The sequence below is a fragment of the Periplaneta americana genome, chromosome 9, assembly GCF_040183065.1.
Source record: "Periplaneta americana isolate PAMFEO1 chromosome 9, P.americana_PAMFEO1_priV1, whole genome shotgun sequence".
Lineage (NCBI taxonomy): Eukaryota > Metazoa > Arthropoda > Insecta > Blattodea > Blattidae > Periplaneta > Periplaneta americana.
In genome coordinates, this window is record NC_091125.1 from 40,857,873 (window position 1) to 40,871,644 (window position 13,772).

General features: G+C 36.4%; 1 protein-coding gene across 1 annotated transcript in view; it reads left to right on the forward strand.

The window, feature by feature from the left end:
* Positions 1-862: 862 nt before the first annotated feature.
* The window catches only part of Dbp80 (putative ATP-dependent RNA helicase Dbp80), a 32,335-nt gene continuing 19,425 nt past the window's right edge, over positions 863-13,772 (forward strand). Inside the window, exons 1-4 of the mRNA XM_069834537.1 lie at positions 863-1,074; positions 1,238-1,476; positions 1,569-1,661; positions 9,758-9,860. Coding sequence (XP_069690638.1) covers positions 1,015-1,074; positions 1,238-1,476; positions 1,569-1,661; positions 9,758-9,860 — 495 coding nt within the window. The 5' untranslated portion in view covers positions 863-1,014. The remainder of the gene's footprint in view (positions 1,075-1,237; positions 1,477-1,568; positions 1,662-9,757; positions 9,861-13,772) is intronic.

Below are 13,772 nucleotides of genomic sequence, written 5' to 3' on the forward strand. Positions count from 1 at the left end.
CATAACACTAGCGCCAGTGAGCGGCCTAATGGTTATTTAGTAAGTCTATGGTAATGAGACGATATTAGCGATCCTAGTGGTGAGCAACTATCTAATGTTTGCATATTTACTATGTATTGAGCTTCGCGACTGTATATGCTAGACTGTGGTTGAACCATGTAGATGCACCTTAAGATGTCTCTTAAACTATAAAACTTCTTTAGTCTCTCCATGGATAAATACTGTATATAATATACAATTACCCATGCTCTCTCTATTGAAAGCTGCCCCCCCCCCCTGGCCCTGCTGCTCCGAACAAAGTCCTGACGTTTTATTGTGCTGCCATCTACAATATCTACTAAGTCATAAAAGGCGCATTTCCATGTACGAAGAACCTTACACAGGTGGCAAAACGTTGAACATCAAAACTAATTTGCAGATATACTTTCCAGTTTCCTGTATGCTATTAATGAGACAGTATCCACATTTAATGGAGTGTTTGAGTGCAAGAATTTAATTTTGTATTGTTTGATATAATCATTCAATGAATTACTTCTTCAATATACCTTTTGAGAGATACGAAATATTGAAAACGCATGGAAGAGTGGTAACGGTGGTAACACTGAGACACAGAGTATGGGTTTGTTCAGTTAAGGTTCAGTTATAAGCGAACCACTGTCTAGTATATACAGTCGCGAAGCTCAATACGTAGTAAATATGCAAACATTAGGTAGTTGCTCATCACTAGGATCGCTTATATGGCCTCATTACAGGCAATGCAAAATAGTACCGTCACAGTCTATAGTTTCTAGCACCCTCAAAACTCAAGCTTCGTGACTGCATATATATAGTAGACTGTGAGCGAACTATGAAAGATGCAAAGAGATACGTGTGACGAGATTGAACAAACCCAATAGCACACCGTGAATGTAAAGCAGCAACGTCTTTCAAGTTAAAATTGTGAAATTTTGTGTAAACAATTTTCTGCTCGACGTGTAGATCGTCGAGAAATTTGATAGAAGATTGTATTTTCACATGGCTGCTAATGTAGATTGGGCAAGCTCTGCTGAAGAGCAAGAAAAATTGATCAAAAAGGTAACGAACGTCATTTTTATGGTTGCATGTTGTCAGGTTGTGTGGTTAAATTTTCTGTCAGTAAGATTGTACACAAATGATCGAAAGATATTAGTGTTACATGCAAGAAGGTCATACACATACGTGTTGACTAATATTAAACGTGCTTGTATAATATTGTCAGGTGGACAACATCAGTATCACGAAGAATGATCCAGTCCCTAATGGAAGTCCCAAGCCTGAGATAGGAGCCGGAGATTCTTCAGAAGATAAAGATGAAGCTCCTATATCTCCAGCAGAAAGATCACTATTACAAAAAATTATCCGGAAAGGGCTAGTAGAAAACAAAAATGATATTGAAGTTCAACGTAAAGATCCTACTTCACCTCTGTTTTCTGTAAAGTCATTTGAAGCTTTGCATTTGTAAGTGCATTATTTAATGTCTATACCTTATAGAGTTATGATAGTTACTGATCTAAAATTGTAAAGACTTCCGTCCGAACTATTTGTTTCAGACAACCTCAACTTTTGAAGGGTGTTTATGCTATGGGTTTCAATGCGCCTTCCAAGATACAAGAAACAGCACTTCCAACTCTCCTAGCGGATCCGTAAGTTTTAAAGCTGATGTAAATGATAAACGAATATTATTCATGTTTGTTTTCTGTATTTCTTAAACTCATGTTTACGTGGTGTGATAAAATTTTTATTTAGGCCTAGGTAAACAGTGATGCACAGTGAGGCAAGAAAAAATTATCTTCCTCTACATTCCACGCTATTAAATAATTCACGTTGGTCTGCAGTGATATATTACATATATTCCTGTAGGCCTATTCAAGACTAATAATTCAGAAACATGTTAAACGAATTATCCTTGCATCAAACGAATGGTCCCTGGACAAAATGATCGTATTTTAATTATCTTGATGCAATAGCAACTAACTAACATGTTAAAGAAATTATCCTTGCACCGAAAACTATTACTGTTTTCATGGAGTAGTTAGATCAGTTTGAATGCTCTTACTGCATTGAAACTTTCATAGAAATGGGGATTCAAAACGATCTGAGTCTCAAAGTCGATACACCTAAAAAATCGAATCAGATCATATTCAATATAGGTTGAGTTGTATGAAAACAGGTATTGTATTCAAAACGATTTCAATACACTAAGCGGGTGAAGATCGTCTTTTGTTTGATGCGTCATCTGTTTTACCAAGAGCGAGCGCAATTTTATATGTTAAAGTCTGGTTATAATACAGGGTGAACTAACCAGGGCTAGATTCCTAACTGCACTCATGGCAGCTGATTCATACGTAACGACACTACCATATGTGGAGGATTCGTTCCGCGCTTTTGCAATTATTATTGCGTACTGATGTACTTACCAAATTCACAACTCATGTTCGAAATGACGTTCTTGTGATATCTGGCAGACAGCACATCTGCTGAAGACATGTCCTGCAACTTGTCGCAGTTCATTCTCTGAAATGACTCGAATTTCGTGCCAGATATTTTATTTGAGTTCCTCAAGTGAATGTGGATTATTCGCGTAAAGTTTACTTTTCAATTTGCCCCAAAAATAAAAATCACATGGATTTAAATCTGGTAATCGAGCTGGCCATAATCCACTTCCTGAATGGCGGTCATTGACACATAAGCAATGGGAGCTGTGGCATTATCCTGCATGAAGTAACAGTACAACTTTTCGTCTTACCTCAGCTCATTAAAAAATGGACGGAGTGTGCACTGTGTATGTCTTTGTGCGTTGACTGTTTCATCAAAGAAAATGGGGTCAATCAGTCTTTGTCTGCTCATTGCACACCATACCCCTATTTTTATGTCATGTAGCGGTTCGTGAAAACAATGTGGATTTTCACTGTTCCAGTAACGATTTTTTTTAGTGTTCACATAACCATTGAGGTGGAACAGTGCTTCGTCACTATAAAAAATTAAGGTGGGGTCAAATAGTCCATCATTTTTATTTTAGTAGGTTATTTTACGACACTTTATCAACATCTTTGGTTATTTAGCGTCTGAATGAGATGAAGGTGATTATGCCGGTGAAATGAGTCCGGGGTCTAGCACCGAAAGTTATCCAGCATTTGCTCATGTGGGTTGAGGGAAAACCCCAGAATAAACTTCAACCAGGTAACTTGCCCCGACCGGGAATCGAACCCAGGCCACCTGGTTTCGCGGCCAGACACACTAACCGTTACTCCATAGGTGTGGGTAGTCCATCATATCCTGACTGTTGGAACCACATGCAAAACCTAAGTCTACTCTGATAATCGGGTTCTGTTGACCTCTGAACTACACGAATTTTGTAAGGTTTTAATTTTAATTGTTTCGTACCTCTTATCACTGAAGACTGTGACACCCCTACCTGTTGAGCTACACGGCGGGATGTTGTTGGATTTCTCTCTAGTCGGTGGCCAATTTCATCTAACATTTCTGTGAGAACACGCTTCACACGTGTTCATTTCTTATCCAATACTGATCCAGTTGTACGAAATTTCACCAAAGAAGATCTTAGAAGGGAAAATACATGGTAAAAGACCAATTGGAAGACCCAAAAATAGATGGATAGATGCGGTAACGATCGATTCTCAGGACTATCTCGGAACAACTGTCTGGAGGAGATTAGCACAGGACAGGGACAGTTGGAGGAAGAAAATTGAGGAGGCTAAGGCTCGACTTTGGGCCGTGATGCCATCGTAGTAGTAGTGTACGAAATTTCTTCACTAAATTGTAAATCTTTGCTTTAGAAGAAGTGTGTTATAACTGTTCTCCGAGATTCATATTTCATAATGGACACACTACTGTAGACTACTCTAAATGTATGGTATACAGCTGCACTCTCACTGTGTGAACGTTTTTACGTAACTAAACACGAAACATTTGCAAGCAAGAGGTCTGATCACTGCCATGGCGCAGCAGTTATCACGCATTTGACTTTTTGCTGATGCTGGTCTAGCCCTGGCTGACTCATTCTGTACATAATATTTTATATTTTCCTAAAAGCCATTGTTACTGTTCTTCATTAACGGCCACAATATTAAGTTTTCATATGCCTCATTAAGGAAACTCAATATAACTGTAGCTATGGCCTACAGGGTGATCAACATGCTGCATATCGTCACTGCATCTCCAAAATCTGCTGTGTGTATTGAAAAGCTTTTTCAGAAGAAAGAAAAACCATTATCACTTTTAATTCCCTTGATTTTCAAAGCTATTTTATTGCCCGTGTCTCACTTCCTGAGCCAAGAGCTCCCTAGTGCTTACAGCCACTCCTCTTAGGTCTACTTGGATCATTGTGGCAGCTGTAGTGTGCGGCATGGTAACATATGACATATTCTGAAAACATTATCTTATGCCATTCCAGAGGTCTTTACTGTTTATAATACTGGAGACTCTAATCGTGGTTACCACTATTGCTGTCTCTGATGGCGATTTCCGACCACTCTTTGTTCAACAACTACTGAATTACCATAGAAAAGCATTTTTCAAAGTATGTTGCTGGGGTTCCGTGAGCCCTATATGATTTTAAATTTTATTTTATACTTCTTTTTACTTGGTTATTTAACGACACTGTATCAACTAGGTACTAGATTATTTAGCATCGATAGGATTGGTGATAGCGAAATGGTATTTGGCGAGATGAGGCCGGGAATTCGCCATAGACTACTAACATTCGCCTTACGGTTGGGGAAAACTTCGGAAAAACCCAACCAGGTAATCAGCTTAAGCGGGATTCGAACCCGCGCCCGTTAGGCAAGCACCTTAGGTAACTATTAACTGTGGCTATTTTATATTTAGTGGATACTATAAAAAAATATAAATGTTACGAAAATATGAATCAATAACAACATGAAACCATCGATAATAATAATAATAATAATAATAATAATAATAATAATAATAATAATGATAATATCCCAATAATATGCTTAATAATATTTTTAATGAACATCCAAAACGGAAAATAATGCTTATCACTTTCATCACTAGATTCTCTGTGTATATGTTCACTAAAACAAAATACCGGAACAGACAAAATGCAGAAGTAAAAATGAGACTATAACTACAGTCTAGTATATACAGTCACGAAGTTCAATAAGTAGTAAATATGCATCCATAGATAGTTGCAAACCACTAGGTTCGCTAATATCATCTCATTACAGACAATGTGAACTAGTACTGGCACAGTCTATTGTTCCTAACATCCTCACAACTCAAGCTTCGTGACTGTATACACTAGACTGTGCTATAACTTTCCACCATAAAACCAGATTGCAGGCTTAAAAAAGGAAATACATTCGTCCCACTGAACAGAATTATTGAGCTACTGCTTTCACTTGTATGTTAATTATTAAATACTAATAAAATATTACAAGGATTCCGCACTTACACTTTAAGTTAAAAGGAGTTTCGTGGTGAAAAAAGTTTGAGAAACACTGCCATAGAGGAAAGAGTTTACAGATGTGTACACATGACAACTGTGATCGCGATTAGGTCGACAATCTCGAGTAGAGACTAGTCTATCACTGGTATTAGCATTTAGTTACAGGAATTGATGAGGACATAATTTGTTTTGTGAGGGGACACCCTATACATTCGCTTGTCCATGGCTGATCTTGCTTCATAGCTGACAAAAGCAATCCTGAAAAGGCCGATGTGTTGAATGTAGGGTAGTAGTAGGGTACTAACTGCACATGCGGTACCCAGGACCTCCCACTCTCCCTCTCTGCGTCTCGCCCTGCAAAGAAAGAAGCTTTGAAATTCAAGGGAATTAAAAGTGATCTTTTTTTTTTCTTTTTCCTGAAAAATCTGTTTAAAATCAAATAGCAGATTTTGGAGGCGCAGTGACAACATCTACTTTTGAAACTTCAGCTTCTGTATTCAAATCGTTTTCAATACATATAAAAAATTGCATGAAAACAGGAATGGGGGGGGGGGGGATCGTATTCAGTATGGTAAATATATTCAAATTGATTTGAATATTACATGAAAACGCAGTATATGTTCCCTGGACCAAAAAATCATATAGCATTTAGGCCTATTTAAATAAATAAATTGCAGTTGAGAAATATGTTATATAAATAATAACCTTTTACTAAAAATGGATCATATTTTAAGCTGTGTTACAGATGTTGCTTTGCTAATTATCCAGTACTGAACTGATACCATAGATTTAGTATAAAATTGGCCTATGTGCAATGTCTGCTAACAAATCACTCTTTGAGGGGGTGTATGAACCCAAATTTAAGTATACAGTAGAAGAATTGAGATGGAGCAAAGATATAATAGTAGTTTAATAATAGGCCTAAGTATGTTTGAAACTGAATTCATAACTCCTTACTTGAGTATAATGTGATGAAATCGAATATAATGCATACATACTTTAATCCAGAGGTTCCCAACCTTTTTTGACTGATGACACACTTTACTGAACGCCCACAGTATCATGATACACTTATTTTTTAATAATAATAATAATAATAATAATATAACAAACAGTGCTTTCTTCTGGAGAAAAAGGTGGTGTAACTCTATGTACAATATTTTATAGCGAACAGGGATGTGATTACTCTTCATTGCATGGGAATTTTGTCGTTTTTAACCTCCTTTTCGTCCAATTAAGACTTTCAAGGTCTAAGCCATTCCAGCACGTTCTGCCAGAAAAAAAAGCACTCATAATAACTTCTATGTAGTGTCGGACATCCAGTGTTGTAGATACAGTATGTCGATGTTAACACACAATCGGAAAAAAAAAAAAAAAAAAAAACAAGCAGCAACTTGAGTGGCATTAGAAAAAAGAACGAAGGTGCAATACCTGTGTGTCAGAAATCCCAACCTATCTATCCTGGATGTCCGATAAAAGATTTTTATTATCGTTTTTTGAAAACTCACCTATTTAAATTAATGTGAAGTTTGCGCTTGTTGAGTTGCACAGAGTTTCTCTATACATGGCCTTACGATTGACAGGCCAACACGTAAATCATATTCAAGATGCAGCAGTCTTCCTTTTTTTTAGATTTCGCTATTTTCATGATAGAAAAATGCTTATTCACACGAGTATGAATTTGAAAACGGCAGTTCTAAATAAATCTTTAGTTTATTTGACACCATCGACTGATTTGACGAAACATTTCCACATATAAGACACTCGGGATTTTGTTTATATTAATCTCCATGCCACGTAAAACCAACAAAGTCGCAGGCAGAAATGGTGTCGTGATTTCCTTGAAGAGTCTTAGCCTCTCCCTATGTCTTAAAATAATGGCAAAGCATTCACTATGATAAAAATATAAATATTTCAATTATAAAATACCATAAATACATATTAGAGTCTTTTTTAATAACTATATCATTTGCAGACATAAATTCCATAGAGTTAAAAAAATAGTTCATAATCTCGATCTCAGAGTCGTAGTTTGTTTTAGAAAGACCTATATTGAACTGTATCCACACAATACGTCCTTAATCATTGCTTTGGTTATAGTTACAGACACTACTGCTGCTGCAGTTGCTAGTACAGCTAAAAAATCATTGTCATAAACGTAACCTTTTTATATCATTATTAAATATTCAGAATATAATCTAAATGAATGTTAAATTGTAGTGTTTCTGAAAATGCGTTGCATTACATCAGTACCAAATAAACGCTGTAGCTCAGTTGGAAGAACTTCGGAATTTAGATGTCAGTGTCTCAGGTTCAAATTCTCGTCACTCCTTTTCATTTTATTGTGTTACAGGATAGTATAATGTAATAATATAAGAAGAAAAGACTAACACTAGCCTGAAAATGACAGCAAATTTAGCAGCTGGCTATCTATCCAGGCAGACATGGCTGCCCGGAGATTGAAACTTTAGCACACGTCTTGGGATTCTGTGAACAGGGATTGCTCTTGAGGAACTCTAGACATCATCTTGTAAGATCCAAAATTGCTGCCGCATTAAGAAATAAGAGCTGGATAGTAGAAGAAGAAATCTCCTGTCTAGCTGAAAATGGGTCAACGAGACAAGTAGATATTTTAGCGTACAATGCTGACACTAAACAGGGCATCATTGTGGACCCCACGATACATTTCGAAGTAGAATGTCATCAGTCAGCTGAGGTCCACCTTGAGAAGAAGCCGATCTATGAGCCTACAGTCAACTATTTCAAGCTGAAATATGCCTTAATTCATGTTGAGGTATTCGGCTTGCTCATAGGTGCTCGAGGGACTATACCAGCTTCTTTCAAAGAATTTCGATGGCAGTTTGCTCTGCCAATATCTCTGAGGGATGACATTGTGATAATTGTGTTTAAAAAATCCTGCCAAATCCTAATTAATCACATGGTGCCACATTAATAGCAATTGTAATTTTTCACGCCCTTTTCTTCGTTTTCCTTTAAAATTTAATATCTATGTTACATATGTATAATTTTTTTTTTGAGTCCGTAAGGGCTACACTCAATGGGGGGCACTTTACTATTATTATTTATATATATATTTTTTTTAACAGTCTGCATGCTCCACTACTGTGGAGTAATACTACATGCATTAGTATTATGCAGCTGTATTGTTCCAAACCTGACATTAAAATTATATTATTTGTATCACTAAAAAATGATAACAGAATTTAAATAATAACTTGAATATTGTTTATATCACTAAAGAACTGTAATAGAATACAGATGATAACTTGAATATTATTTATATCGCTAAAGAATGATAACAGAATACAAATGATAACTAGAGTATTATTTATATTGCTAACGAACGATAACAAAATAAAATAACTTGAGTGAGACTCGAACTCACAACTTTTGAATCATTAAGCGAGCATTCTACCGCTGCCCTACAAGACGGAGATATCGAATGACTTCTTCTTAAACACCATAGTTCCGAAACTGCTTCAAGTACACATCTACATGCATGCATCGTATAACATCACTGTGATCCGAAGTGGACTTAGAATATATTTGCTGTTCACGAGTGCAATCACTTTTTTTTTACAATTGTACATCGACTTCACTCAGTAATGTTGACGTGCCTTTTGAATCATCTAGAAGTGATAAGTGTATTGTTCTGATTCCGGAAGCATGAGTTCCATGTGTTTAATTAAATTTATTTCAATATATTTGATTGTTTCCATGGATTTTTCTTTTATGTAAAGTGACGTGCCTTACCTGTCATACAGATAACTGTTGACTAAATGTGTTGTTGTTCTTTTCTAATGCCAGGCATTGACTAAATATGTATGGGCTTATATGATTGTGTAGGTGTAATAATGACACTTATAAGCATTTTTTATTATACAAAATTAAACAGAAGTTAAGATTTGTTGAAAATTGGATGGCTGTGTAAAAATTACATTCCAAAGTTTTTATAAGGATATTCATGAATATGTTCTATTAATAATAATAATAATAATAATAATAATAATGCACAACATTTAGAATACCGATAATGCAAATTGTAAACACTTTTAATAATGAACCCTGCCCCCTCCCCTTGACAAAATTCTGCATACGTCACTGGTCGTCAACGCACATAGTATAATCTAATCACAGATTAGTATTTACCATTCACTAGGTTTACAGCAACAGTTAATAGGGAGCATTTTTTTAAGGTTGGTGTTACTGATATCTTGACACTTGTTAACATAATTCATCTGCATCTGTATTATTGAAATTGTAACCAGTTTTTTTTGTTGACAGGCCACAAAATATGATTGCACAATCTCAGTCAGGAACAGGAAAAACTGCAGCGTTTGTATTGGCTATGCTGAGTAGAGTTGACCCCAAGAAAGAATATCCTCAGGTGAGTCATAAATATAAATTAAAACATTTTTATAATTAGAGAATTTGGATTATATGTTAATGTTTTAAGTACATATCTGAATTCAGACACGGCCGATTTTCACTTTTGTGTATGTCCAGCACATTTTCTCACATCATGTACTTTTAAATGTGATGAGGTTAAAAAATGAAGGCTGCTTTCAAAAACATTCTTCGGATTTAATTTGATAGGTGTCAGAATAATAATTTATAGTTTTCTTAAGAGGGGTATTGTTTCAACAGTACTAATCCTCTCCTCATCTTCCAGCCCAAATAATCTTCAGTTATTCAGTTCATGTATGAAATAAGAAGACCATATGCCATCTATAGAAATAGTGCAAAGAATCTTCTACATGCCAGACTCATTTGTCAGTATTAAGCCTTCGAAAATGAACATATTACGAAAAATTCCGAAAAAGGAGAAGAGAGGTAGTGTAATTTCAAGACTGATAAAATATTAATGGTACCTAGATTGGAGACAATAGACACAGGATTTAAAATAAAAAGATTAATTAAATACTTAAACTTTGTATGGCAAGAAGTAATGTTAGAAAACACAGTTGAAATGAATTTGAGTGAAATATTAAGTCGAGCAACTTCTGTGTGGAAGTCATATTATTATGCCCATTTATATCCATTCTGTTTGGTCGATATTTTTATAATGTAACTTTTTTGTCGTAAAATTGTCATGTTAGGAAACAAAATCACTGTGGTTTTCTGGTACGTAAGTAATTTTTAGGTCTCATATTTTCCAGCAGATGCAACATCTCAACACGAAACTTGTTAACCAGTATATTAAAACCAGCCTCATGGTCTAGTGGTCAGAGCTTATGGCTATAGTTCATGAAGTCCCGGGTTCGATTCCCGGTTAGAGCACAGGAATTTTTCCTTAAAGGGGATTATTCCTGTGTTCGTCCATGGTCTGGAATTTAGGTTAAGTTTAGATTTAAGACCTCTCCTGGCACTACATTATCATAATCATCCTATCACATCATCGGGGTAATGTAACTCCGCCTTCCAGGTGCCCCAACCTCAGAAGTGGATTACAATTAAGCCACAGCCAGGAGAGAAGACCAGAAATGTCGAAAAGACAACCTGGTGGCATTGGAAAAAAAAATATATATATTAAAACCATTTACGAAATTTCCAAGATCACATTACATTTGCTTATTCTGTTGACTGCATGAATTTCATTTCCGAATTTGACCATATATTTGATAAAAGTCAGAAATTGAAAATACAGAGTGGTCTATGACAATCTCTAAGGCACTTGGTGGCAAGCAGACCCGGCTTCAGCGCTTGTCATTCCTAGTCTTTCTCTCTTTGTCCCTGCTTTCTCTCTCTCTGGACACAGCACATGGTCACATTACAACTGCTAGCTGCTGTTGCCTATGAGCTCTGTTAACATATTTTGTATTGATGTATGTACGTCTTGATTGAAGAATGTGGCTTAATATGGCATCACAAAAGTTTACATTACAACAAAAAATTTATCTTGTTGAGTGTTAACTTGATAACGAAAAATTGTGGAACAGTGTGATGACGTTTTGCAATGCAATTTCCTGATATTCCCGTTTCACATAGGACGACTATATATTAAACCTCGTAAAAAAGTTTAGAGAAATGGGGTCAGTTCTGAATAAATGTGGAAAGAGAAACCCAAGTGTACTTACTGAGGAAAAACTCTGTGAGATAGGAGGAAGGTTAGAACATTCTCCTCGAAAATCTCTCCGCCATCTCTCATAAGAAATGGGTGTTTCGAAAACCACAACATTTAGAGCCACTAAAATTCTTAAATTTAAGCCCTATAAAGTGACAATAATGCATGAATAGCTTAGAGATAATGTTGTTGTTGTTTTCTAATGCCAGGCGTTTGACAATAAAGTCATTTGACCTCTTGCACTCCAATATTTTTCAAAGATATTATCATGACCAGCCAATGAAGCACAGATTGGAAAATGGCAAGTTGTAGCCGATTTAAGTGAACACGATATTTTAACGTTTTGGTTGCTACTTCATTCACACACAACCCCCAGAATGTCTGGAGGACCACACCTGCTGTTGGTCGACGGGTCCATTGGACCTAGCTGGGAGATCTTGTTGATCACCAGCTTTCCCTCCTAAAGTCACTGGAGAACGATTTTAGTGCCATAGCAGGTCAGCACTAGGAACAGAAAAGTAGAAAGAGGAGGAAGGAAAGGGAAATGAACCCCTAGGCCTCGAATGCTCTAATGCTGTCAGGGTCGAAGAAAGTAAGAGTTCAGTCAGAGGACTGGATAGGAAAGGGTAAAGAGGGAATTAGGTATTGAATAGAGGAAAATTATACCAAATTCAGTCATTAACTCATCAAGCTGACCAGTGCTAATGGATGAGTAGCCCCTCCCTTTAGTTCAGCTCGTAAAATTATGCTTATTAACAGCTACACCACGGGAAGGTAGGGATGGGACATTGGGTATTTGTCCAGGTTGGTTCCTTAAAGCCTTTAATGGGAAGGATTAATGGCTCTCCCCCCCCTGTATCCGACAGATACCCTTTTGCAGCCAAGAGATAATGTGAGTCATGTGAATTTTTGTAACTGGTTTTTACAAAGTGTTTGCGTTGTGGATCCTACTTAATTATTTTCACAATAATGGCTATGTTAAGAAACATACAATATATATATCACAGTTGTATGAACACTTTAAAAATGATAATTAAAATTGATAAAATTCAGACATGTTTCAGAGGCTGCCCCTCCATCCTCAGTGACATTACCACGACTGCAAAAGAAAAATAAATATATAAGATTCGTGAATGGTTATGTTTAAAAATAAAGTACAAAAAATATACGATGTCTGAATAATAATATTTAATTCTTATAAAGGCTAGGAAAAGTTAAGAGCTTGTTATAACGCAAAACAGTAGATACTGGAGTACAGAAACTTCTCATCTCATTCATGAAACTCCTTTACATGATGAGAAGGTTGGTGTATGGTGTGCTATAACTTCACATAGGATTATGGGCCTTATATTTTTTGATTATACAATCAATGGTGATAGATACAGAACACAAATACTCAACCCATTTTTTTAACAGTTAACCGTTACTGAGTGTCAGAGTGCTTACTTCCAGCAGGACAGTAACTGCTCATATAGCAGTCCACACCTGTGGAGTAATGGTTAGCGCGTCTAGCCACGAAACCAGGTGGCCCGGGTTCGATTCCCGGTCGGGGCAAGTTACCTGGTTGAGGTTTTTTCCGGGATTTTCCCTCAACCCAATATGAGCAAATGCTGGTAACTTTCGGTGTTGGACCCCGGATTCATTTCACTGGCATTATCACCTTCATCTCATTTAGACACTAAATAACCTGAGATGTTGATAAAGCATCGTAAAATAACCTACTAAAAAAAAAAAGCTCATATAGCAGCCGAAACATTGAATTTGATAAGCAGAATATTTGGGGACAGGATTATTAGTAGAGGATTATGGCCCTCTACGTTTTCCGATTTGTCAGCCTGCGATTTTCATTTATGGGGAAATCTAAAAAAATTAAGTTTACAAAGACAATCCGCACACAATCTGTGACTTAAAAGACAGTATTTTACGAGAAATCGGAAGAATTACAGAAGACGAACTTGCATGTGTAAATGCCAATTTCCTTCAGATGTCAGGAATGTGTTGCAGCATAGGGACATCATTTTCAATACCTTCTGTAGTCAAGGTTAGTAAACAATATGAATATTGTAATTTTAATAGCTGACTCTAGCGATTGTAGTGGACCCCCAAGTGGTGATGCTGGGCCTGCTTGCTGCCGAATGCTGTAGAGAATGCCGTAGACCACTCTGTAAATGTATGGCATTTGTTAAATGGTTCCATTCGTCAAAATATCACGATTGTGTTTTGTGGAACCTACTG